The 25,690-nt window shown below is 48.8% G+C and overlaps 3 protein-coding genes across 10 annotated transcripts in view; 1 reads left to right on the forward strand and 2 right to left on the reverse strand.

Annotated features, from left to right (window-relative positions):
• Positions 1-4,502: 4,502 nt before the first annotated feature.
• On the reverse strand, positions 4,503-7,967 carry pigc (phosphatidylinositol glycan anchor biosynthesis, class C). 2 transcript variants are annotated; one of them, XM_041271331.1, is made up of 2 exons: positions 7,390-7,967; positions 4,503-6,629 (listed from the first exon to the last, which is right to left on the reverse strand). In XM_041271331.1, the coding sequence occupies exon 2, from the start codon at positions 6,594-6,596 to the stop codon at positions 5,700-5,702; it is 897 nt and encodes a 298-aa protein (XP_041127265.1). In that variant the 5' UTR covers positions 6,597-6,629; positions 7,390-7,967; the 3' UTR covers positions 4,503-5,699. The 2 variants fall into 2 exon arrangements, with proteins under 2 accessions (XP_041127265.1, XP_041127266.1); XM_041271332.1 differs by having other exon boundaries at positions 4,503-6,632.
• A 4,334-nt stretch (positions 7,968-12,301) lies between these two features.
• On the reverse strand, positions 12,302-23,620 carry LOC121326796 (transmembrane emp24 domain-containing protein 5-like). The gene is made up of 4 exons (XM_041270305.1): positions 23,349-23,620; positions 16,346-16,443; positions 15,756-15,942; positions 12,302-14,897 (listed from the first exon to the last, which is right to left on the reverse strand). Exons 1-4 carry the CDS (start codon positions 23,520-23,522, stop codon positions 14,679-14,681), a joined length of 678 nt encoding a protein of 225 aa, XP_041126239.1. The 5' UTR covers positions 23,523-23,620; the 3' UTR covers positions 12,302-14,678.
• Positions 23,621-25,125: 1,505 nt separating this feature from the next.
• Positions 25,126-25,690, forward strand: part of LOC121326653 (SUN domain-containing ossification factor-like) — a 30,752-nt gene continuing 30,187 nt past the window's right edge. For all 7 annotated transcript variants that reach the window (XM_041269984.1, XM_041269985.1, XM_041269986.1 and 4 more), the window contains exon 1: positions 25,126-25,396. In XM_041269984.1, coding sequence (XP_041125918.1) covers positions 25,347-25,396 — 50 coding nt within the window. In that variant the 5' untranslated portion in view covers positions 25,126-25,346. The remainder of the gene's footprint in view (positions 25,397-25,690) is intronic.

Raw genomic sequence — 25,690 nt, forward strand, 5'->3', positions numbered from 1 at the left:
ATGCGGTGCTGTGGTAGAGAAGGCGGGTGAAGCAGCGTGTGTGTGTGTTGTTATGCGGTGCTGTGGTAGAGAAGGCGGGTGAAGCAGCGTGTGTGTGTGTTGTTATGCGGTGCTGTGGTAGAGAAGGCGGGTGAAGCAGCGTGTGTGTGTGTTGTTATGCGGTGCTGTGGTAGAGAAGGCGGGTGAAGCAGCGTGTGTGTGTTGTTATGCGGTGCTGTGGTAGAGAAGGCGGGTGAAGCAGCGTGTGTGTGTGTTGTTATGCGGTGCTGTGGTAGAGAAGGCGGGTGAAGCAGCGTGTGTGTGTGTTGTTATGCGGTGCTGTGGTAGAGAAGGCGGGTGAAGCAGCGTGTGTGTGTGTTGTTATGCGGTGCTGTGGTAGAGAAGGCGGGTGAAGCAGCGTGTGTGTGTGTTGTTATGCGGTGCTGTGGTAGAGAAGGCGGGTGAAGCAGCGTGTGTGTGTGTTGTTATGCGGTGCTGTGGTAGAGAAGGCGGGTGAAGCAGCGTGTGTGTGTGTTGTTATGCGGTGCTGTGGTAGAGAAGGCGGGTGAAGCAGCGTGTGTGTGTGTTGTTATGCGGTGCTGTGGTAGAGAAGGCGGGTGAAGCAGCGTGTGTGTGTGTTGTTATGCGGTGCTGTGGTAGAGAAGGCGGGTGAAGCAGCGTGTGTGTGTGTTGTTATGCGGTGCTGTGGTAGAGAAGGCGGGTGAAGCAGCGTGTGTGTGTTGTTATGCGGTGCTGTGGTAGAGAAGGCGGGTGAAGCAGCGTGTGTGTGTGTTGTTATGCGGTGCTGTGGTAGAGAAGGCGGGTGAAGCAGCGTGTGTGTGTGTTGTTATGCGGTGCTGTGGTAGAGAAGGCGGGTGAAGCAGCGTGTGTGTGTCGTTATGCGGTGCTGTGGTAGAGAAGGCGGGTGAAGCAGCGTGTGTGTGTGTTGTTATGCGGTGCTGTGGTAGAGAAGGCGGGTGAAGCAGCGTGTGTGTGTGTTGTTATGCGGTGCTGTGGTAGAGAAGGCGGGTGAAGCAGCGTGTGTGTGTGTTGTTATGCGGTGCTGTGGTAGAGAAGGCGTGGGAGAGAAGGCGGGTGAAGCAGCGTGTGTGTGTCTCGTTATGCGGTGCTGTGGTAGAGAAGGCGGGTGAAGCAGCGTGTGTGTGTGTTGTTATGCGGTGCTGTGGTAGAGAAGGCGGGTGAAGCAGCGTGTGTGTGTGTTGTTATGCGGTGCTGTGGTAGAGAAGGCGGGTGAAGCAGCGTGTGTGTGTGTTGTTATGCGGTGCTGTGGTAGAGAAGGCGGGTGAAGCAGCGTGTGTGTGTGTTGTTATGCGGTGCTGTGGTAGAGAAGGCGGGTGAAGCAGCGTGTGTGTGTGTTGTTATGCGGTGCTGTGGTAGAGAAGGCGGGTGAAGCAGCGTGTGTGTGTGTTGTTATGCGGTGCTGTGGTAGAGAAGGCGGGTGAAGCAGCGTGTGTGTGTTGTTATGCGGTGCTGTGGTAGAGAAGGCGGGTGAAGCAGCGTGTGTGTGTCTCGTTATGCGGTGCTGTGGTAGAGAAGGCGGGTGAAGCAGCGTGTGTGTGTCTCGTTATGCGGTGCTGTGGTAGAGAAGGTGGGTGAAGCAGCGTGTGTGTCTCGTTATGCGGTGCTGTAGGGCAGTACTGAAGCTATCCCACTTTCTAAATGCGCCAGATTCGTGTTCTAGACGGCGTGGAGCCGGCGAGCGGGTTTGTGCCAGAGCCCCGGCGTGCTGATTTTCCTGACTGGGAGTTTGTAGTTTATTTTTGTTACCGTGCCGGTCGGTAGGTGGGGATGCTAATGTGAAAGCTGTTTTCGTGTTCATGTTCATTGACCTCTATCGATATCTCTCTGTCTGTATTGTTACACATCTCCAATGCCAGCCTGTACCCCCTGCGCCAGGTACACAGCGGCTGCGTCACACCAGCGCATCGTACCAATTGTGTATTAGTCTTACCGTTCCTTTACAGTGGCATTATTACAGTAGTTTTAAATGCTTTCTTTGCTCAGATCGATCTCATTTGTTGCACTCGCTGCTTGACCAGGAAAAAACACAAATCAAAGTGCGTTTCAAACATGTCTGTTCACTGAGCCTGCAGCCCTGCCCTCTGATATTAAGCTGATCGACTCTGCACGCTTGAAAATGTGTGACTACACGCTGGCATCTAATAATATAGGGGCCGAGCCGCCCTGGGATCACTACCTCACCCAAATAGCAGCATTCTAAAAACTGATCTCGTTTCTAAACTATTTTAAAGCCACGGGTCTCACAGTGTGAGCTTTGGAATAGCACTGGATATAAACCGTGACACACTCTACCATATTACAGTAGCCGACAACTGCTTTGTAATTCTAGCATATGGTGCATTAAAACGCAACACTCCTCGTTCACGGCCACACAGACCCTGATAACGCTACCGCGACTGCCCAGCAGGGGGCGATATCGCCATTACATCCTGAGCACGAACTGTATTCTACACATGAGGCATTCTCTCAAACACTATCTCCTAGATTTGCTATAACTCAACATGAAATTAAATATATTTAAATAAGAAAAACGTCTTTATTAATGTCTTTTAGCATTTTCCTAAAATATGAACCGTCTCGATTATGCTTTTGAAAGGGTAGTATCGCCCCCTGCTGCTCACTGCAGACATGCACCACACAGGTTCTCTGGTCCATATACAGTACAATGTCTGTTTTAATATCGCTAGGCTAGTTTTGAAATCCATATTCGTTCTACCATTTCACAGCATTATTTTAGGCATTCTTGGCGTTTTTATATTACATCAACTGATATAAAATAGTTAGACCTTGTTTGTGAAATAAATAACAATAATACCACCAACGATAATGATATTAATAACACTAACACTAGTATTAATACTAAAAGCAATATCAAGAATGAAAATACAAACAACAACACTTGCATGTCTCTGGAGTGGATGGCATCTAATCACAGGATAGGGCTGTGTAGTACCTGGCATTACTGCTCCAGACCGGAGTGTCTCTCTGTCTGTATCTCTCTCTCTCTCTCCCTCTGCTCTGTCTATCTCTCTCTCCCTCTGCTCTGTATGTCTCCCTCAGCTGTTTCCCTCTGCTCTGCGGTATTTCCCTCTCTCTGCTGTGTGTCTGTCTCTCCCTCCCTCTGCTCCGTCTGTCTGTCTCTCTCTGTATCACTCTGTATCTATCGCTCTCTCTTTTACTGGTTTCTGATTTCTTCAGTTTCTGTTTCACAACATCAGACACAATTTAGGTGAGTCAAAACAAGTTTTTATTTCCATGTTTTTTACTTAATAAAAATACATTAAAACACGTCAGAATAACTCATTTGTAGTTCAGTAAACTCAATCTTGAACACACAGCAACAGCAGACAGAGGCTGCATGTAATCCCACAGCTTGGGAAGATTTCCTCAAGGGAGCCTCACAGTCATTTTCCACAGTTCAATAAGCACCTTTGCACTGAGGCTGCAGATTAAAACTATGCAGTCTAACACTAGTACCCCTGTTGTGTGCTGTGAGCTGTGCTGTGTGGTGTGTGCTGTGTGCTGTGCTGTGTGCTATGCTATGCTGTGCTATGTGCTGTGTTGTGTGCTGTGTGCTGTGCTGTGTGCTGAGCTGTGTGCTGTGTGCTGAGCTGTGTGTTGTGTGCTGTGTGTTGTGTGCTGTGCTGTGTGATGTGTGCTGTGTGCTGTGCTGTGTGCTGTGCTGTGTGGTGTGTGCTGAGCTGTGTGCTGTGTGCTGTGCTGTGTGTTGTGTGCTGTGTGTTGTGTGCTGTGTGCTGTGTGGTGTGTGCTGTGCTGTGTGCTGTGTGCTGTGTGCTGTGTGTGTGTGCTGTGTGTGCTGTGTGTGTGTGTGCTGTGTGCTGTGTGCTGTGCTGTGTGTTGAGTTTGTGTGCTGTGTGTGTGTGTGTGTGTGCTGTGCTGTGTGTGCTGTGTGCTGTGTGTGTGTGCTGTGTGTGCTGTGTGCTGTGTGCTGTGTGCTGTGTGCTGTGTGCTGTGTGCTGTGTGCTGTGCTGTGTGTGTGTGCTGTGCTGTGTGTTGTGTGCTGTGTGCTGTGTGCTGTGTGCTGTGTGCTGTGTGCTGAGCTGTGTTGTGTGCTGTGTGTTGTGTGCTGTGTGGTGTGTGCTGTGCTGTGTGATGTGCGCTGTGTGCTGTGCTGTGTGCTGTGCTGTGTGCTGTGTGCTGTGCTGTGTGTTGTGTGCTGTGTGTTGTGTGCTGTGTGCTGAGCTGTGTGTTGTGTGCTGTGTGCTGTGCTGTGTGGTGTGCTGTGTGGTGTGTGCTGTGCTGTGTGCTGTGTGCTGTGTGCTGTGCTGTGTGCTGTGTGCTGTGTGTTGTGTGCTGTGTGCTGTGCTGAGCTGTGTGTTGTGTGCTGTGTGCTGTGTGCTGTGTGCTGTGTGGTGTGTGCTGTGCTGTGTGCTGTGCTGTGTGTGTGTTCTGTGTTGTGTGCTGTGTGTGTGTGCTGTGCTGTGTGATGTGCGCTGTGTGCTGTGTGCTGTGTGCTGTGCTGTGTGCTGAGCTGTGTGGTGTGTGCTGAGCTGTGTGCTGTGTGCTGCTGTGCTGTGTGGTGTGTGCTGAGCTGTGTGCTGAGAACACTGCAGGACTCCTGCTTTGCTGTAATTTGCATTCAGTCAATCTACACCAAGTCCTGGCACCAGAGTGCAGTGTCTGAATGACTCCCTCAGCAGTGTCCTGCGCTTGGGTGAGTGAGCGAGTCTCTGATTGGTCTGTCAGTGAGTCTCTGGTCTGCGAGAGTGTGTGTCTCTGATTAGTCTGTCAGTGAGTCTCTGGTCTGCGAGAGCGTGAGTCTCTGGTCTGCGAGAGTGAGTCTCTGAGTGAGTCTGTCAGTGAGTCTCTGGTCTGCGAGAGCGTGAGTCTCTGATTGGTCTGTCAGCGAGTCTCTGGTCTGCGAGAGAGTGAGTCTCTGATTGGTCTGTCAGTGAGTCTCTGGTCTGCGAGAGAGTGAGTCTCTGAGTGAGTCTGTCAGTGAGTCTCTTGTCTGCGAGAGAGTGAGTCTCTGAGTGAGTCTGTCAGTGAGTCTCTGGTCTGCGAGAGTGTGTGTCTCTGATTGAGTCTGTCAGTGAGTCTCTGGTCTGCGAGAGTGTGTCTCTGATTGGTCTGTCAGTGAGTCTCTGGTCTGCGAGAGCGTGAGTCTCTGGTCTGCGAGAGCGTGAGTCTCTGGTCTGCAAGAGAGTGAGTCTCTGAATGAGTCTGTCAGTGAGTCTCTGGTCTGCGAGAGTGTGAGTCTGGTCTGCGAGAGAGTGAGTCTCTGAGTGAATCTGTCAGTGAGTCTCTGGTCTGCGAGAGAGTGAGTCTCTGGTCTGCGAGACAGTGAGTCTCTGATTGGTCTGTCAGTGAGTCTCTGGTCTGCGAGAGCGTGAGTCTCTGATTGGTCTGTCAGCGAGTCTCTGGTCTGCAAGAGTGTGTCTCTGATTGGTCTGTCAGTGAGTCTCTGGTCTGCGAGTGTGTGTGTCTCTGATTGGTCTGTCAGTGAGTCTCTGGTCTGCGAGAGTGTGTCTCTGATTGGTCTGTCAGTGAGTCTCTGGTCTGCGAGAGTGTGTCTCTGATTGGTCTGTCAGTGAGTCTCTGGTCTGCGAGAGTGTGTCTCTGATTGGTCTGTCAGTGAGTCTCTGGTCTGCGAGAGTGTGAGTCTCTGGTCTGCGAGAGCGAGTCTCTGAGTGAGTCAGTGCGAGTTGCTCCGGTTCTCACTGCAGGAAGCGGGACAGGTCCTCCTTGATCTCGGCCTCGTCCCAGGGCCCGTGGATGTTGTCCTTGTAGAGCTGCAGGCGGATGAGCAGGAGAGGGCAGAGCAGGGAGACAGAGAGCAGGAGCAGGGCGAGAAGCACGGCACCCACAGCTGAGACACTCAGCGTGCCCGCCACGGCCGCCATGCACACCAGCGCCACGGCCGCCACGTAGCCACAGGGGGCGCTGGCCTTGAGCCTGCGGAGCAGCGTGGGCCAGAGAGCGAACACCTGGATGGCGCAGGTGACGGTGGCGAAGGCGTGGAGCGGGCCGGGCAGCCGTGAGGCCAGGCAGACCGAGGCGAAGATGGCCACGTTGAGGGAGAAGCCGCTGGACACCATGTCGGGCGGGGCGCCGTATTCAAAGAACACCAAGTGGGCGAGCAGCATGAGGGAGGCCATGGCATAGACGGTGTCGGTGCTCACAGCCTCGGTCAGGGTCTTGAGCACGGGTGAGAAGCCGTACGTGAACGCCAGGAAGATGACCGTGCTCTTCAGGTCAGCCCAGCGGCTCCGCCCACACCGCACCCGGCCCCTCCCCCAGTCCACCAGGTCATACAGCACGTAGCCAACCAGGGAGCAGACCAGCCCAGCGACAATGAGCCAGTGCGGGGAGAGCAGCCCCTGGTCCATGTACCCCCAGAGAAGGACGAAGATGCACACGCAGGACAGCTGCTGCGCCACCAGCCCCGACTCGTACACCACGTTCCAGTACCGGTAGTGGCGCACGTACATGTTCTTGCGCAGCTCCTCCAGGAAGCGCCGGTCCACATAGTTGTCAGGGAAGGGCTGCTGCTCGTACAGGACCTTCTTCCAGGGCACCACGGGGGGGGGCCCGGGCTCTCCCTCCGCCCCCATCACACCGCAGTGAGGGGCCAACACACACAGAGCCTGCTGGACAAGCATTCCAATCAGAGTTACTGACGAGACAGCTGCATGAGCGATCACTGCGTCACTCTCCACAGTGAAGGGTCGTTAGTGTTGATTGGGCTGACTTACCATTCAGAGCGACACAAGTGAAGCAGCAGCTGCTTGGGCTTGTGTGGATCGCTGTTCTCCACAGAGTCTAAGCAGCAAACATTACAAACCCAAGTAGCTGTTTCTTCACTCTGAATGGTGGATCAGCCCGATCAGCCCGATCAACCCTCCCATGAGTGTTAGCAGCTCCCAGGGGCAGGGAGCTTGAAGCTGCAACTAGTATATATATCACATTAATATCACAATGAGCAGGTAACACAAGCTATTCATTATAGTTAAGGTTTTCATTTTTTTTTTTGTTCGGTTCGGGTGTGTTTATCGGTTTAAAAAAAAAAGACCTTTCTAAATAGGTCTTCGGGGTGTTTTTTCCCGTTATTATCGGTAAAAACCGAAAGCTTGAAGCCCTTATTATAATATACGAGCAAGAGCGCTCTCGCCTCTACCTTTGATATTATTTGACAGTGTATATAACTAGAACTATCGCGACGGCTTTTCTGTATGTGAAGAGAGCGGCTGCGTTCACGGAGATCTTTCTGTGCACAATCTGACCGATGGGTTGGATAAATTGGTCCGATTCTGCAATCTGCAGCGTGATCTCCCTGCACTCAGCCATGGGCTCTTTAATTCATCGCAAACATTTGCTATGCGTGAAATACAAACAGACGATACTCACCGACTGCTGCTGCTAAATCAGCCTCGTTCGCCGTCGGAATGGCATAAAAGACGCTGTCTTAGTCTGCTCTCTTGCTGCTCGTTAGTTAAAATAATAAATACATGAATTAAGTAATTAATAAATACATTTTAAACATGGCGAGAGAGAGAACTCCGGAAGTGTTGGTGCACTCCGCTGCCTGTGTGACAGTCTGCGCCTCGGCATCTTCATGATGTCACAGCGCCCTCTAGCGGCTTCAGATGCAATACTCTGCAGTGTGGATGTGCTGAGAATTGTGACGAGGGGGAGGGGAGGTGCCAGCCGGAATTAGACTCCCATTGCATAGCGGTTTGATCTGTTCCTGTTTTTACTATGAGTTTAACGAGACACACCTGAGCTTGTTACCTATACACACTGTGGCTGATCAATTTTGTGCTGTTCAGGTGCGGGTTTGTGTTGAGATTCTGAACAGCCCTTTCCTGTGCAGATCCTTCCTATTGGTGTGGGGTCTCCTCTTGTAAAAGCTTTCCAGGGTTGGGGTTAGGATTGGGATAGGGGTTGGGGTTAGGGTTAGGGTTGGGGTTAGGATAGGGGCTGGGGTTAGGGTTGGGATTGGGGTTTGGCTTAGGGTTGGGTTAGGGTTAGGATTGGGGTTGGGGTTGGGGTTAGCATGGGGTTAGGGTTAGGGTTAGGGTTGGGGTTAGGGTTAGGGTTAGGATTGGGGTTAGGGTTAGGATTGGCATTGGGGTTAGGGTTAGGATTATGGTTGGGGTTGGGGTTGGGGTTAGGGTTATGATTGGGGTTAGGGTTGGTATTGAGATTGTGGTTAGGGTTAGGATTGGGGTTAGGATTGGGATAGGGGTTAGGATTGGGGTTAGGGTTAGAATTGGGGTTAGGGTTAGGATTGGGGTTAGGGTTGTATTGAGATTGTGGTTGCGGTTAGGGTTAGGATTGGGATAGGGGTTGGGGTTAGGATTGGGGTTGGGGTTAGGGTTAGGATTGGGGTTGGGGTTAGGGTTAGGGTTTGGGTTAGTATTGGGATAGGGGTTAGGGTTAGGATTGGGGTTGGGGTTAGGGTTGGGATTTGGGGTTAGGGTTAGGATTGGGGTTGGGTTAGGGTTGGCGTTGGGGTTAGGGTTAGGGTTGGGTTGGGGTTAGGGTTAGGGGGTTGGTATTGGGGTTAGGGTTAGGATTGGGGTTGGGGTTAGGGTTATACTCTACACTTACTATAGCTTGCCCTGGTTTGTGATATTGTTTTTACAATTAAACTTTGCTGTTCTTTTACTATGGGACACTTTTCTAAGGGTTAGTTTTCCAGTGTGCTTCACCAGGGTGGGGTGTTTGCTGTTCTGGGCAGTGCAGGGTCTGGCTGCTCCCTGGATCCTCTGAGTGCTCCCCTCCCTTCTCCCCCACAGGTGGCCACAGTGCAGATCGACAGGCTGCCCCACACCTGGGTGCAGCCCAGCAGCTCGATTCCTGGAGAACAGGACGGGCAGAGAGACTCTTCACAGCAGAGACTGCACAGGTGGGGGGTGGGGGGGCTGGTGGGAGTGAGTGTGAGAGTGAGTGTGAGAGTGAGTATGTCATTGAGTGAGTGTGAGAGTGTGTGTGTCATTGAGTGAGTGTGAGAGTAAGTGTGCGAGTGGATAAACTGCACCAAAGAGATATGTAGAGGTTCGTATATTCAGCATTCCTGCATTGAAATTATATGTTTTAGAATTAAAGTGCTTGTATGAAATGAATGCTGCTCCTGTATGAGATTGCAGAGCAGTGTTTGAAGCTTGTATGAAATGAATGCTGCTCCTGTATGATTGCACAGAGCAGTGTTTGAAGTGCTTGTATGAAATGAATGCTGCTCCTGTATGATTGCACAGAGCAGTGTTTGAAGTGCTTGTATGAAATGAATGCTGCTCCTGTATGATTGCACAGAGCAGTGTTTGAAGTGCTTGTATGAAATGAATGCTGCTCCTGTATGATTGCACAGAGCAGTGTTTGAAGTGCTTGTATGAAATGAATGCTGCTCCTGTATGATTGCACAGAGCAGTGTTTGAAGTGCTTGTATGAAATGAATGCCGCTCCTGTATGATTGCACAGAGCAGTGTTTGAAGTGCTTGTATGAAATGAATGCTGCTCCTGTATGATTGCACAGAGCAGTGTTTGAAGTGCTTGTATGAAATGAATGCTGCTCCTGTATGATTGCACAGAGCAGTGTTTGAAGTGCTTGTATGAAATGAATGCTGCTCCTGTATGATTGCACAGAGCAGTGTTTGAAGTGCTTGTATGAAATGAATGCTGCTCCTGTATGATTGCACAGAGCAGTGTTTGAAGTGCTTGTATGAAATGAATGCTGCTCCTGTATGATTGCACAGAGCAGTGTTTGAAGTGCTTGTATGAAATGAATGCTGCTCCTGTATGAGATTGCACTGAGCAGTGTTTGAAGTGCTTGTATGAAATGAATGCTGCTCCTGTATGAGATTGCACTGAGCAGTGTTTGGAGTGCTTGTATGAAATGAATGCTGCTCCTGTATGATTGCACTGAGCAGTGTTTGAAGTGCTTGTATGAAATGAATGCTGCTCCTGTATGATTGCACAGAGCAGTGTTTGAAGTGCTTGTATGAAATGAATGCTGCTCCTGTATGATTGCACTGAGCAGTGTTTGAAGTGCTTGTATGAAATGAATGCTGCTCCTGTATGATTGCACAGAGCAGTGTTTGAAGTGCTTGTATGAAATGAATGCTGCTCCTGTATGATTGCACAGAGCAGTGTTTGAAGTGCTTGTATGAAATGAATGCCGCTCCTGTATGATTGCACAGAGCAGTGTTTGAAGTGCTTGTATGAAATGAATGCTTCTCCTGTACGAATCCCACATCTGTTTTGTCAGGTCATGGTTGGCAGGGCAGAGATGGAAGCCAGGGTTCACCCTGTCCCTTAGCGAGTCTGCTCGGAGGAAATCCTTCTACCTCATGATGTCCTCGCCCTTCAAGCACAGCTCCCAGGCATGTCAGCCTCAGACAGGCACTGCCAGAGGGACAGAGAAGCCAGGGGTAAGTGCCAACTGCCTTCACAAAACCAAAGTGTATAAGAATCAGCATGAAGCTTGCAGCAGCCCTGCTGCACCAAGTCCTGCATTTCAGAACTCAGATATACCATTGAAATGAGCAGGCAGGTGTCAGGAGGAGTTTGAACAATCAGACCCTTGTAAATGTGTTCTGAATGGTCTGATTGCATTTCTCATCACAGCACGAAGACTATCCCTAACCCTAACCTGTGAGTCTGTCCGGTTACTGTTAGGAGCAGTTACTCATGCAGCTGTAAGGGAGGAACAATGTATTTAACATCATCAAACTCCCAGCTCCTGATCATTTCAGTAATATACTTCATTGTAGGTAGAAACCCAGGACTGGGTGCAGGGCTAGGGTGAGTTTCAAGCCCTGCCAGAATGTGAAAAAGGAACATGACTCTGTATCTAATATAAGAGAGCACAGTTTAAATACCCCACCCATCCCCATCAATGATAGCTCACATTTTTGATGTGCTCCCGCAAATGATTTTCCGTAACTTTAAAAATACATCAAGTGAAAAGCGTCACTGCTAAGGTCACGAGACGACATGTCTGCTTAGGAAGGACCCCTCCAAACCGATGGGCCGGTCAGAACCGCTGTCAATCAGAACCGAGAATCAGCCACCGTATCCCGTGCGTGTGGCTCACAGGTCCAGTTTGACAGCGAGGTTCTGTTCTGTTGTGTTCAGTCACAGGACGGGCCTGGCACAGACCCAGGCATGGAGATTGTGGATCAGCAGGATCAGCCGAGGATGAGGGGAGCGCAGGCCAGGTGCAGCCAGCTGCGCAAAGCCAGGTGAGGAGAGGGAGTGGAACTCAACACGTCAATCGGCTCACACAATGCTTAATGAACACTCACACTCTCTCTATCATTTTGCTATTCATTCAATGCCAGCCTGCATGTAAAATGCACAAAATGACTTTTTTGTATAATATTGCTGGACACTGGGGTTATTATACAGGGGGAATTACAATTCTCGATGCATCACTGGAGGGTACGTGGTGGATGATATCCACAGGAAACAGGTGTGAGACACGGAGACTGTGACAGGAAACAGGTCTGTGATGCACTGTTTGCCACCCAGAGGGTCATTCCAATAACATCAACATTTAAAGTAGAAAACAATGCAAAGCAACCCCGCTTATCCTGTCTGCTGACCCTTGAGAAGGTGGCCCCTGGGTGTGCTGACTGACCCGTGTGTCTGTGTGTGTTCTCTCGGCCAGGCTGAAGCCCTTATGTCCAGTGGCTGTGGAGGGGCCGGGCATCATCCACTGCAAAGGGATCGTTCCAGGTGAGTGCCCTACTGCTTCTCACACACCCCCTGCTCTGCTCTGCTCACACACTGCTCTGCTGGTGCTGCTTGTGTAAAATACAAATTGGTCCCCTCCCACTGCCTGAGACCCTCCTCTTTCTGTCTGCTTTTAAGGTAGGACTGTCAACACCCTGGCCCTGCCCAAACTGTGCGGCGGTGGCTGGTACGACCTCATCGGCTGGAGCTGGGTCCCCCAAAGCAAGGGCTCTTCCACTGTGCTGCTGTCACCCCCACTGCAGAGAGGAGCCCCGACACAAAGGTAACTTGAGGAATTCATTGCCCTTCTCTACTGGAGATGCTGTCTGTCTGTGAAGTGTGGACTCCCCTGCCCATGTGTCTGTATCAGTGTGCAGTGACTCCCCTGCCCATGCTGTCTGCATCAGTGTGCAGTGACTCCCCTGCCCATGCTGTCTGTATGACTCTGTGTTGTCAGGGCTCACTATGGAGCTGCAGAGTCAGGTCCCCCCTTGCTGCCTAAGGATTCAATCTCCGGAGTTCAAACCCCACAAGTAAGGAAGCTCAGAAAAAAACAAAAACAAACAAAAAAAACCATCAAGGAGAAAATTAGGAGCATTTCATTATCCAAACCCACATCTTTACAGGTTCTGAACATTTCATTACAACCAGTTTGCTTTTCTCAGGATGAGTTACATTGTCTTGACAATGCTGCGCGGTAGAGCAGGACTTTCACCAGGACTCGGCCTGTTTTCCACTCTGTTGAATTTTCAGCAGCAATTCCTATTTGTCACTTTTTAAAAGGCACAAAGAGCTCCTGAATTCCCAGACTGGCCGATGCAGTCGATTCAGTACCTTTACAGATGGGAGCACATGGCTTTAAGCAGAACAGTTCACCATGAAATGCCTGTTTTCTGAAGCCCCAATGTTAAACTGCAGTGTTTTAGAAATCATTTGGATGTATAAAATCCAGGACAAACTGTGCAGAGATTATTCAACAAGAAAATCTGAATCAGGAAGCTGGGTCTGGGAAGATAAAAGATTTTATCTGACAAAGGCATGCCCAAAACTATCATCTTTACCCTGTCCCAGTTTGTCATTAATGGGTTCATTTCTGTTCCAGTCGGCAAGTGAAAGGCTGCAGCGCGCAGTCAGCCCAGCAGGTGGTGCTCGTTTAGATGAGGACAATGACTGCACTTCAGTGTTGAAGCAGCACTGTGACTGAGGGAGGGATTACCTGCTGAGAATAAATACCTGGACCAGGTTTTTGCTTCCAACATTGACTTGCATTTATTCCATTGTTTAAATAAAACCTTTACTTTGTGAAACTTTATCATTCTAGATTAGTAGAAGCGTTTCTAATTATTATTTTTTAACTTTTGCGAGTTACTGAAAGTGGATTTTACTCATAAGATCCAACAAACTACAGTTGATTTTTTTTTTTTTCTTGTATGTTTCATTTTCCAAGCGTTATTGCAGAATTGTGCAGTGCATGCGAGGAGGGTGCAGTGTGAACACATGCTCTACTCTGCGCTGGAGAGGACCTCTCTGCTGCACTAAATCAGGGCTTGTCAGCCCCAGCACTCCACCAACACTACAGCCGGTTTTTACTTTTGTTTCAACTAAAAATATATCTCTACGCATTTTAAATCTATACTGGTTTCCAGGGCACATACAAAGGCAGCACTCACAGACTTCAACGTCAGTCTGTAGCTGCAGTAACTGATCAATGGACTTTAAAAATAAAACATTATACATGTGAAGAGATTTTAAGAGAACCCTGGAGGCTGAGAGCCATGGCCGGGCACCTCCACTGCAATCAGCACTTCTTTAACTGGGGCTGACAGAGACTTGCAGTCTGCATCAACACAATGCAGATGACGAGTACAGGGCTCCCTTTACAAAGCAGATCTATTGCCTATAAAATATTCCCATTACAAAAGTGTGAGAAGTAGCTCTCACTGTCATTGTTTCTGTACTCCTTGTGTTACACTGTGAGCAGCAGAGAAAGTGTAAGGGCAATCTGAGAGGGGCGGGGCAGGGGCAGTTACTCTGCCTGCAGTACAGAGTCTTGTCTTTCCAGGCAGAAGCAGCAACAAGCTCTGGAGAGCCTCTATCTATGCAGGCAGACCAGAAAACTCTCGTAACAGTCCACTAGATAACTCCTGCATCTCTAATGCCGTGCAGAAGAGCTGGAACAACTGCTTGAAGGAATCTCTTTGTTTCTGATTATACAGCTGGCAGTGGGCAGCAGGATTGAGCAATGACTGCTCTCAGCAGCACAGAGGGTGTGGTTTGTGTTTGTGGCTTCTCGTCCCCAACACAGGGACAGAAACTGAAGGCCAGGCATAGACATGAGGGTGTGATCCTGTGAGGTTCTTTTGCTAGGAGGATCTGGGTAGCAGAAAAAATAAAACTAAAAAAACAAGTGCAGCTAAACCCATGAAGAAGCAGCCCACTTTCCAGTGGGGTCTCCCGAGAACGCCTCTCTACCTGAAAGTCTGAAAGACCCACAAGCAGCTAGAGAGAGGAGAGGCAGCTCCGGGACCCACAGGGCAGCTAGAGAGAGGAGAGGCAGCTCCGGGACCCACAGGGCAGCTAGAGAGAGGAGAGGCAGCTCCGGGACCCACAGGGCAGCTAGAGAGAGGAGAGGCAGCTCCGGGACCCACAGGGCAGCTAGAGAGGAGAGGCAGCTCCGGGACCCACAGGGCAGCTAGAGAGAGGAGAGGCAGCTCCGGGACCCACAGGGCAGCTAGAGAGAGGAGAGGCAGCTCCGGGACCCACAGGGCAACTAGAGAGAGCAGAGGCAGCTCCGGGACCCACAGGGCAACTAGAGAGAGGAGAGGCAGCTCCGGGACCCACAGGGCAGCTAGAGAGAGAAGTTGTATTGTTGTATTTAAAAAAAAAAAAAAAATTCAAAACCAGTAACAAAGTGGTTGTGTCCTCGTCCCGGGGCGGGTGGTGTGTCTGGGGGGCTGGCGCTACGTGCGGCTCTTCCTCTTGTCCTCGAACAGGCTCCGCAGCAGGTAGACCTGCACCCCTGACACCAGCACCATGACCAGCAGGTTAGTGAAGCTCCACAGGTTGACGCGCTGCGAGTTGCTCTCCTGCAGGTTGCGGTCCCGCGCCTCGAAGGCACGCAGCAGCGTCTGGATCTGCACACTCTTACCCAGCCGAGCCTTCACGCTGTTCATCGCATCCTGAGAGAGGGGGAGAGGACAGTCCAGTTACACTGAGATACAACAGCACACCGGATTCAGACTAAAGACACAAAACTAACAGTGGTTGAAATAATAATAAGGTGGACAGTTTAGGGTTACTGGATGTGTCTGAAACTCCTCACAGACTCACTGTTTCAGCCTGGCTATATGAGGAGCTCTGTAGTCACTCTACACACAGCCAACAAGTCAGGTAAGAGGGGGACTGATTCCAGCTGGTTTACTCATTAATCCGTGACTGTCACCCTGACTTCTCTCATGTTAAGCTGTTCTCATTAAATAAATATTCCCTCCTGAAACTAGAGAGCCACAGAATGCACATAATGCAGAGCTGGACTTGCCTGCCAAGAGACAGCCTGACCTTCCTGTTTGCAGGGCAGAGAGACCTTGCTGTGTATCCAGGAAGAGAAAACAGCCCAGTGCTACAGCCAATCAGCAGCAAGAACCCACTGAGCTACTCAAACCCAGTGCCCAGCACTGTACCCACTAAGCTACTCAAACCCACTGCCCAGCACGTTCTCTAACCACTGAGCTACTCAAACCCAGTGCCTTCTCTAACCACTGAGCTACTCAAACCCAGTGCCCAGCACCTTCTCTAACCACTGAGCTACTCAAACCCAGCTGCCCAGTGCCTTAACCACTGAGCTCTAACCACTGAGCTACTCAAACCCAGTGCCCAGTGCCTTCTCTAACCACTGAGCTACTCAAACCCAGTGCCCAGTGCCTTCTCTAACCACTGAGCTACTCAAACCCAGTGCCTTCTCTAACCACTGAGCTACTCAAACCCAGTGCCTTCTCTAACCACTGCGCTACTCAAACCCACTGCCCCCATGCCCATACCAGGATATCCTCCAGCTTCATGTCCAGCAGGTCAGTGCCGTGCACGTACTCCCTCCAGTCCTCGGGGTCCTCCCCTCCCTCGCCATCCATGTTATCCAGGATCAGCTCAAAGAAAATGATCTTCTCCGAGATCGAGCTGAAGGAGTTGTCAAAACAGAACATGTAATCCCCGTCCTCTGTCTCCACCCTAGAGAGAGAGACACGAACACACCAGGCATGGGAATAAGACTCCTACTGCACAGCAGACTCACCCATCCCAGATTTTACTACGAGCTTCATTAGCCACCATGTGTATAGACAACAAGCTCAGGTGTGTCTTATTAAACTCCTAGTAAAAACCAGGAATGGATCAAACTTCTATGCAATGGGAGTTGTATTCCCATCCACGCAATAGCAAAGGCAACATGATGCATTTACTGCCAAAGAAAAAACATAACAATGAAACACAGAAATGTGACATCCTGGCACTGTGATCAATACACCACTGGTCGGGGAAGAGGCTGGAGCAGAGAACAAGGCACAGGTGTGGACAGGGGAGAGGAGAGCGAGCCGGGAGGCCACGTCGATCCAGGAGTTCACTGCTTACTCACGTGTGGACTCCGTCCGACTTCCTGCGATCACTGACCAGCACATTCCCCGACGGAGAGGCGAGATAGAAATCCACATCCAGGCCTGCCCCGTCTAGTACCTGCGAGATCAGAGACAGAGAGGAGAGAGCAAGAATCAGCAATAGAGACAGAGGGGAGAGCAACAATCAGAAACACAGAGCTATCAACAGAGAGAGGGGAGAGCAAGAATCAGCCACAGAGTGCTATCAACAGAGAGAGGGGAGAGCAAGAATCAGCAACACAGAGCTACAAACAGAGGGGAGAGCAAGAATCAGCAACAGAGACAGAGGGGAGAGCAACAATCAGAAACACAGAGCTATCAACAGAGAGAGGGGAGAGCAAGAATCAGCCACAGAGTGCTATCAACAGAGAGAGGGGAGAGCAAGAATCAGCAACACAGAGCTACAAACAGAGGGGAGAGCAAGAATCAGCAACACAGCTATCAACAGAGAGAGGAGAGAGCAAGAATCAGCAACAGAGACAGAGGGGAGAGCAAGAATCAGAAACACAGAGCTATCAACAGAGAGAGGGGAGAGCAAGAATCAGCAACAGAGACAGGGGAGAGCAACAATCAGAAACACAGAGCTATCAACAGAGAGAGGGGAGAGCAAGAATCAGCAATACAGCTATCAACACTGCCCCAGCTTTGCTCTATGAGCAAGGAAAGAAAACAACAAAAAGTTAAATATGATCTGACATGCCAATCTTCGTGTGTGTGTGTACTGGTTTAATCTTCATGTGTGTGTGTGTATGTACTGGTTTAATCTTCGTGTGTGTGTGTGTACTGGTTTAATCTTCATGTGTGTGTGTGTGTACTGGTTTAATCTTCGTGTGTGTGTGTGTGTACTGGTTTAATCTTCGTGTGTGTGTGTGTACTGGTTTAATCTTCGTGTGTGTGTGTGTGTGTGTACTGGTTTAATCTTCGTGTGTGTGTGTACTGGTTTAATCTTCGTGTGTGTGTGTGTGTGTACTGGTTTAATCTTTGTGTGTGTGTGGTTTAATCTTTAATTGTGTGTGTGTGTGTGTACTGGTTTAATCTTCGTGTGTGTGTGTGTGTGTACTGGTTTAATCTTTGTGTGTGTGTGTGTGTACTGGTTTAATCTTCGTGTGTGTGTGTGTGTGTGTACTGGTTTAATCTTTGTGTGTGTGTGTGTGTACTGGTTTAATCTTTGTGTGTGTGTGTGTGTACTGGTTTAATCTTCGTGTGTGTGTGTGTGTACTGGTTTAATCTTCGTGTGTGTGTGTGTGTGTGTTTAATCTTCGTGTGTGTGTGTGTGTGTGTACTGGTTTAATCTTCGTGTGTGTGTGTGTACTGGTTTAATCTTCGTGTGTGTGTGTGTGTACTGGTTTAATCTTCGTGTGTGTGTGTGTGTGTGTACTGGTTTAATCTTCTTCGTGTTGTGTGTGTCTGGTTTAATCTCGGTGTGTGTGTGTGTGTGTACTGGTTTATTCTTCGTGTGTGTGTGTGTGTGTACTGGTTTAATCTTCGTGTGTGTGTGTGTGTACTGGTTTAATCTTCATGTGTGTGTGTGTGTACTGGTTTAATCTTCGTGTGTGTGTGTGTGTGTGTACTGGTTTAATCTTCGTGTGTGTGTGTGTGTGTACTGGTTTAATCTTGTGTGTGTGTGTGTGTACTGGTTTAATCTCGTGTGTGTGTGTGTGTGTACTGGTTTAATCTTTGTGTGTGTGTGTGTGTACTGGTTTAATCTTCGTGTGTGTGTGTGTGTGTACTGGTTTAATCTTCGTGTGTGTGTGTGTGTACTGGTTTAATCTTCGTGTGTGTGTGTGTGTGTACTGGTTTAATCTGTGTGTGTGTGTGTGTACTGGTTTAATCTTCGTGTGTGTGTGTGTGTGTACTGGTTTAATCTTCGTGTGTGTGTGTGTGTGTACTGGTTTAATCTTCGTGTGTGTGTGTGTGTGTACTGGTTTAATCTTCGTGTGTGTGTGTGTGTACTGGTTTAATCTTCGTGTGTGTGTGTGTACTGGTTTAATCTTGTGTGTGTGTGTGTGTACTGGTTTAATCTTCGTGTGTGTGTGTGTGTGTACTGGTTTAATCTTCGTGTGTGTGTGTGTACTGGTTTAATCTTCGTGTGTGTGTGTGTGTGTACTGGTTTAATCTTCGTGTGTGTGTGTGTGTACTGGTTTAATCTTCGTGTGTGTGTGTGTGTGTACTGGTTTAATCTTCGTGTGTGTGTGTGTGTGTACTGGTTTAATCTTCGTGTGTGTGTGTGTGTGTGTACTGGTTTAATCTTCTGTGTGTGTGTGTGTGTACTGGTTTAATCTTCGTGTGTGTGTGTACTGGTTTAATCTTGTGTGTGTGTGTGTGTGTACTGGTTTAATCTTCGTGTGTGTGTGTGTGTACTGGTTTAATCTTCGTGTGTGTGTGTGTGTACTGGTTTAATCTTCGTGTGTGTGTGTGTGTGTGTACTGGTTTAATCTTCGTGTGTGTGTGTGTACTGGTTTAATCTTGTGTGTGTGTGTGTGTGTACTGGTTTAATCTTCGTGTGTGTGTGTGTGTACTTGTTTAATCTTTGTGTGTGTGTGTACTGGTTTAATGTGTGTGTGTGTGTGTACTGGTTTAATCTTCATGTGTGTGTGTGTGTGTACTGGTTTAATTCGTGTGTGTGTGTGTGTACTGGTTTAATCTTCGTGTGTGTGTGTGTACTGGTTTTATCTTCTTGTGTGTGTGTGTGTGTACTGGTTTAATCTTCGTGTGTGTGTGTGTGTACTGGTTTAATCTTCGTGTGTGTGTGTGTGTGTGTACTGGTTTAATGTGTGTGTGTGTGTGTGTGTACTGGTTTAATCTTGTGTGTGTGTGTGTGTGTGTACTGGTTTAATCTTTGTGTGTGTGTGTACTGGTTTAATCTTCGTGTGTGTGTGTGTGTACTGGTTTAATCTTCGTGTGTGTGTGTGTGTGTACTGGTTTAATGTGTGTCGTGTGTGTGTGTGTGTGTACTGGTTTAATCTTCGTGTGTGTGTGTGTGTGTACTGGTTTAATCTTCGTGTGTGTGTGTACTGGTTTAATCTTCGTGTGTGTGTGTGTGTGTACTGGTTTAATCTTCGTGTGTGTGTGTGTGTGTACTGGTTTAATCTTGTGTGTGTGTGTGTGTACTGGTTTAATCTTCATGCGTGTGTGTGTGTGTGTGTGTGTACTGGTTTAATCTTCGTGTGTGTGTGTGTGTGTACTGGTTTAATCTTTCGTGTGTGTGTGTGTACTGGTTTAATCTTGTGTGTGTGTGTGTGTACTGGTTTAATCTTCGTGTGTGTGTGTGTGTGTACTGGTTTAATCTTCGTGTGTGTGTGTGTGTGTGTACTGGTTTAATCTTGTGTGTGTGTGTGTGTACTGGTTTAATCTTCGTGTGTGTGTGTGTGTGTACTGGTTTAATCTTCGTGTGTGTGTGTGTGTGTACTGGTTTAATCTTTGTGTGTGTGTGTGTGTACTGGTTTAATCTTCGTGTGTGTGTGTGTGTGTACTGGTTTAATCTTCATGTGTGTGTGTGTGTACTGGTTTAATCTTCGTGTGTGTGTGTGTACTGGTTTAATCTTGTGTGTGTGTGTGTGTACTGGTTTAATCTTCGTGTGTGTGTGTGTGTACTGGTTTAATCTTCATGTGTGTGTGTGTGTGTACTGGTTTAATCTTCGTGTGTGTGTGTGTACTGGTTTAATCTTCGTGTGTGTGTGTGTGTGTACTGGTTTAATCTTTGTGTGTGTGTGTGTGTACTGGTTTAATCTTGTGTGTGTGTGTGTGTACTGGTTTAATCTTCGTGTGTGTGTGTGTACTGGTTTAATCTTCGTGTGTGTGTGTGTACTGGTTTAATCTTCGTGTGTGTGTGTGTGTGTACTGGTTTAATCTTCGTGTGTGTGTGTGTGTGTACTGGTTTAATCTTCGTGTGTGTATGTGTACTGGTTTAATCTTCGTGTGTGTGTGTGTACTGGTTTAATCTTCGTGTGTGTGTGTGTGTGTACTGGTTTAATCTTCGTGTGTGTGTGTGTGTGTACTGGTTTAATCTTCGTGTGTGTGTGTGTGTGTACTGGTTTAATCTTCGTGTGTGTGTGTGTGTGTACTGGTTTAATCTTTGTGTGTGTGTGTGTGTACTGGTTTAATCTTCGTGTGTGTGTGTGTGTGGTGTTGGTTTCTTTGTGTGTGTGTGTGTACTGGTTTAATCTTCGTGTGTGTGTGTGTGTGTGTACTGGTTTAATCTTCGTGTGTGTGTGTGTGTGTACTGGTTTAATCTTCGTGTGTGTGTGTGTGTGTACTGGTTTAATCTTCGTGTGTGTGTGTGTACTGGTTTAATCTTTGTGTGTGTGTGTGTGTACTGGTTTAATCTTCGTGTGTGTGTGTACTGGTTTAATCTTCGTGTGTGTGTGTGTGTGTGTACTGGTTTAATCTTGTGTGTGTGTGTGTGTGTACTGGTTTAATCTTCGTGTGTGTGTGTGTACTGGTTTAATCTTCGTGTGTGTGTGTGTGTGTACTGGTTTAATCTTCGTGTGTGTGTGTACTGGTTTAATCTTCGTGTGTGTGTGTGTACTGGTTTAATCTTCGTGTGTGTGTGTGTGTGTGTACTGGTTTAATCTTCATGTGTGTGTGTGTACTGGTTTAATCTTCGTGTGTGTGTGTGTGTGTGTACTGGTTTAATCTTTGTGTGTGTGTGTGTGTACTGGTTTAATCGTGTGTGTGTGTGTGTACTGGTTTAATCTTCGTGTGTGTGTGTGTGTACTCAGAAGCAACACACCACACATACCAATTATAAGCACACACACCACACACACACATGTACCAAATTAGAAGCGTGTGTGTGTGTGTGTGTACTGGTTTAATCTTCGTGTGTGTGTGTGTGTGTACTGGTTTAATCTTTGTGTGTGTGTGTGTGTACTGGTTTAATCTTCGTGTGTGTGTGTGTGTACTGGTTTAATCTTCGTGTGTGTGTGTGTGTGTGTACTGGTTTAATCTTTGTGTGTGTGTGTGTGTGTACTGGTTTAATCTTCGTGTGTGTGTGTGTACTGGTTTAATCTTTCGTGTGTGTATGTGTACTGGTTTAATCTTCGTGTGTGTGTGTGTACTGGTTTAATCTTTGTGTGTGTGTGTGTGTACTGGTTTAATCTTTGTGTGTGTGTGTGTGTGTACTGGTTTAATCTTTGTGTGTGTGTGTGTGTACTGGTTTAATCTTCGTGTGTGTGTGTGTGTGTGTGTGTACTGGTTTAATCTTGTGTGTGTGTGTGTGTACTGGTTTAATCTTCGTGTGTGTGTGTGTACTGGTTTAATCTTCGTGTGTGTGTGTGTACTGTGTGTTAATGGTTTAATTTGTGTGTGTGTGTGTGTACTGGTTTAATCTTGTTTGTGTGTGTGTGTGTACTGGTTTAATCTTCGTGTGTGTGTGTGTGTGTGTACTGGTTTAATCTTAATCTTGTGTGTGTGTGTACATGTGTACTGGTTTAATCTTCGTGTGTACATGTGTACTGGTTTAATCTTCGTGTGGTGTGTGTGTACTGGTTTAATCTTCGTGTGTGTACATGTGTACTGGTTTAATCTTCGTGTGTGTGTGTGTGTGTACTGGTTTAATCTTCGTGTGTGTGTGTGTGTACTGGTTTAATCTTCGTGTGTGTGTGTGTACTGGTTTAATCTTCGTGTGTGTATGTGTACTGGTTTAATCTTCGTGTGTGTATGTGTACTGGTTTAATCTTCGTGTGTGTGTGTGTACTGGTTTAATCTTCGTGTGTGTATGTGTACTGGTTTAATCTTCGTGTGTGTGTGTGTGTACTGGTTTAATCTTCGTGTGTGTGTGTGTACTGGTTTAATCTTCGTGTGTGTGTGTGTACTGGTTTAATCTTTGTGTGTGTATGTGTACTGGTTTAATCTTCGTGTGTGTGTGTGTGTGTACTGGTGTGTGTGTGTGTGTGTACTGGTTTAATCTTCGTGTGTGTGTGTGTACTGGTTTAATCTTCGTGTGTGTGTGTGTACTGGTTTAATCTTCGTGTGTGTGTGTGTACTGGTTTAATCTTCGTGTGTGTGTGTGTGTGGTTTAATCTTCGTGTGTGTATGTGTACTGGTTTAATCTTCATGTGTGTGTATGTGTACTGGTTTAATCTTCGTGTGTGTGTGTGTGTACTGGTTTAATCTTCGTGTGTGTGTGTGTACTGGTTTAATCTTTGTGTGTGTGTGTGTGTACTGGTTTAATCTTCGTGTGTTGTGTGTGGTGTAATGTAGAAGCTTAGGCTAATAATGGTTAAATAATTACAATTTAAGCCAACACTCAGTGTGAAAGACCATAACGTTAACAGGTGTCGACACAACCCGTTTACAATAGGTATGCCCGGGCGTTGGGGAAGTGGGGGGGGAGGGGAGGGGGAGGTTGGTGCCCCGCTCCCGCTAGGCAGCCGTCGTCACGCTCAAAGACCTATTTTTTAATCTTTTATTGGTCCGACGTCGCAAAGGCAATAGCACCACAATAATGATCGTCCTACTATTTTGACATCTTTCGAGCTCCTCTGACAATAATAATAACAATAACAACAATAATAATAATAAATAATAATAATAATAATAACAAAATAATAACAATAATAATAATAAGCCGAAATGTATTCAAGAGTTGGAAAGCATTAGGAGTAATAATAATAATAACAGTACTCTTTATTTTTATATAGCGCCTTTCATAGTGGACCACCACCACAAAGCGCTTTACAAGCTACGAGACTAGGCTGTGTGAGCTGTGCATCCGTTACTATGAGCAACGTCTCACCCGAGAGACGCAGCACAAGGCGGTTCAGTGACTTGCTCAGGGTCCCAAGCCCGTTTCTTTATCCACTGGACACACTGCCTCCTATAAGGGTGAAACCTGCTCATGTGTGTGCACTAACCTTAAGCACAGCAGTAAGACCTATGATAAATCCCGATAGCGTGTTTAATAAAACAGACTGTTACACTTAAATACAGCCTTGGCATTGCCTCGGTAAGCGGGATCAGCCTGCGTTTGCGCATCCTCACCTGGTACTCTATCTCCAGCGAGGCGTCCTTCTTCATCGTCTGAAAGAAGCACTCCTTGCGCCCCGCCGGGAGGGTGAATGTGAAGTCGCTGTCCATCGACTGCGAGAAAGCGGCGGCGGAGAGACCCGCCCAGTGCGCCACAGCGACGAGCAGACACAGCTCCCTGCCAACCATGACTGAAAATACAACCCTCGCTTCCACTGAGAAATGAATAAACCGTAACCGTAACCGTAACCGCCACCACCGCCACCGCCACCGCCGCCGCCGCCTGTCACAAAGCGCGCCTCCCCCCGTGTCCTCCAATCACAAAGCGCGCCTGCCCCCGTGTCCTCCAATCACAAAGCGCGCCTCCCCCCGTGTCCTCCAATCACAAAGCGCGCCTGCCCCCGTGTCCTCCAATCACAAAGCGCGCCTCCCCCCGTGTCCTCCAATCACAAAGCGCGCCTCCCCCCGTGTCCTCCAATCACAAAGCGCGCCGCCCCCGTGTCCTCCAATCACAAAGCGCGCCTCCCCCCGTGTCCTCCAATCACAAAGCGCGCCTGCCCCCGTGTCCTCCAATCACAAAGCGCGCCTGTTTACGAAGGACACCGCCCCTCCTCCACGTCTCCTCCAATCACAAAGCGCGCCTCCCCCCGTGTCCTCCAATCACAAAGCGCGCCTCCCCCCGTATCCTCCAATCACAAAGCGCGCCTGCCGCACGAAGGACACACGCCCCTCCCCCCGTTCCCCACTAGGTCTCTGTTTCTGAAACCCGGTTTGTTTAGAATCCCGGTTTGTTTAGAATCCCGGTTTGTTTAGAATCCCGGTTTGTTTAGAAACCCGGTTTGTTTAGAATCCCGGTTTGTTTAGAAACCCGGTTTGTTTAGAAACCCGGTTTTAAGACACAGCTGTGAGTTCTGAACTGTTGCTTGAACTCAGGCAGGGGTAACGACACCCTGTCAGGAGCGTGACGCATGATGGAGCCTGGAGAGGTTTTAATGTAGAGGAAAATAAATAGAGAAATAAATAAAGAGGAGCCTGGAGAGGAGCTTGCAGAGGAGCCTGGAGAGGAGCCTGGAGAGGAGGCTAGAGAGGAGCTTGCAGAGGAGCCTTGCAGAGGAGGCTAGAGAGGAGCTTGCAGAGGAGCCTGCAGAGGAGGCTGGAGAGGAGGCTGGAGAGGAGGCTGCAGAGGAGGCTGCAGAGGAGCTTGCAGAGGAGCTTGCAGAGGAGCCTGGAGAGGAGCCTGCAGAGGAGCCTGGAGAGGAGCCTGCAGAGGAGCCTGCAGAGGAGCCTGCAGAGGAGCCTGCAGAGGAGCCTGCAGAGGAGCCTGCAGAGGAGCCTGCAGAGGAGCCTGGAGAGGAGCCTGCAGAGGAGCCTGGGAGCCTGCTAGAGAGGAGCCTGCAGAGGAGCCTGCAGAGGAGCCTGGAGAGGAGCCTGGAGAGGAGCCTGCAGAGGAGCTTGCAGAGGAGCCTGGAGAGGAGGCTGGAGAGGAGCTTGCAGAGGAGGCTGGAGAGGAGGCTAGAGAGGAGCTTGCAGAGGAGCCTGGAGAGGAGGCTGGAGAGGAGCTTGCAGAGGAGCTTGCAGAGGAGCCTGGAGAGGAGCTTGCAGAGGAGCCTGCAGAGGAGCCTGCAGAGGAGCCTGGAGAGGAGCCTGCAGAGGAGCCTGGAGAGGAGCCTGCAGAGGAGCCTGCAGAGGAGCCTGGAGAGGAGCTTGCAGAGGAGCCTGGAGAGGAGGCTGCAGAGGAGGCTAGAGAGGAGCCTGCAGAGGAGCCTGCAGAGGAGCCTGCAGAGGAGCCTGGAGAGGAGCTTGCAGAGGAGCCTGGAGAGGAGGCTAGAGAGGAGGCTAGAGAGGAGGCTGGAGAGGAGGCTAGAGAGGAGCCTGCAGAGGGCAGCGTTCACGAAAACACGGTCATTTATTACAATTACAGCGAGCCCCTTCACAAGCGAGGGCTCAGAGCTCTTTAAAACTCCACGCGAAGGGGTTAACTAAGCCGGCGAGGATGTTCGTTTCCGTGGGAAGATGATGAAAGAGGTTTCGTTGGTGTGTCTGATTCTCTCGGTCTTGTGCTGGTAAGCAGAACGCGACATCGTGTTTCATTACAGTGCTGGCGCTGCTGTGTTGTTTTAATAAGCGTGTAAAGCGCTCTCAGCTCGGTGTACAGTTTCATCCTGTTTACATGCTTCACGTTGTGACCCTGCCATCACGAAGGCCCGATAATGAAGTTTATATTCGCAGTGCCGCCCCACACCAGCCATCAAGGATCTGTGCCGGCAGAGGATCCAGTTTGTCAGGTTGTTCGGATTAATGCAATGCAATTTTTGTTAAAATTATTATTAAGATTCTAAACCGCCTGATTCTGCTAA

The sequence above is a fragment of the Polyodon spathula genome, chromosome 14 (assembly GCF_017654505.1).
Source record: "Polyodon spathula isolate WHYD16114869_AA chromosome 14, ASM1765450v1, whole genome shotgun sequence".
NCBI lineage: Eukaryota > Metazoa > Chordata > Actinopteri > Acipenseriformes > Polyodontidae > Polyodon > Polyodon spathula.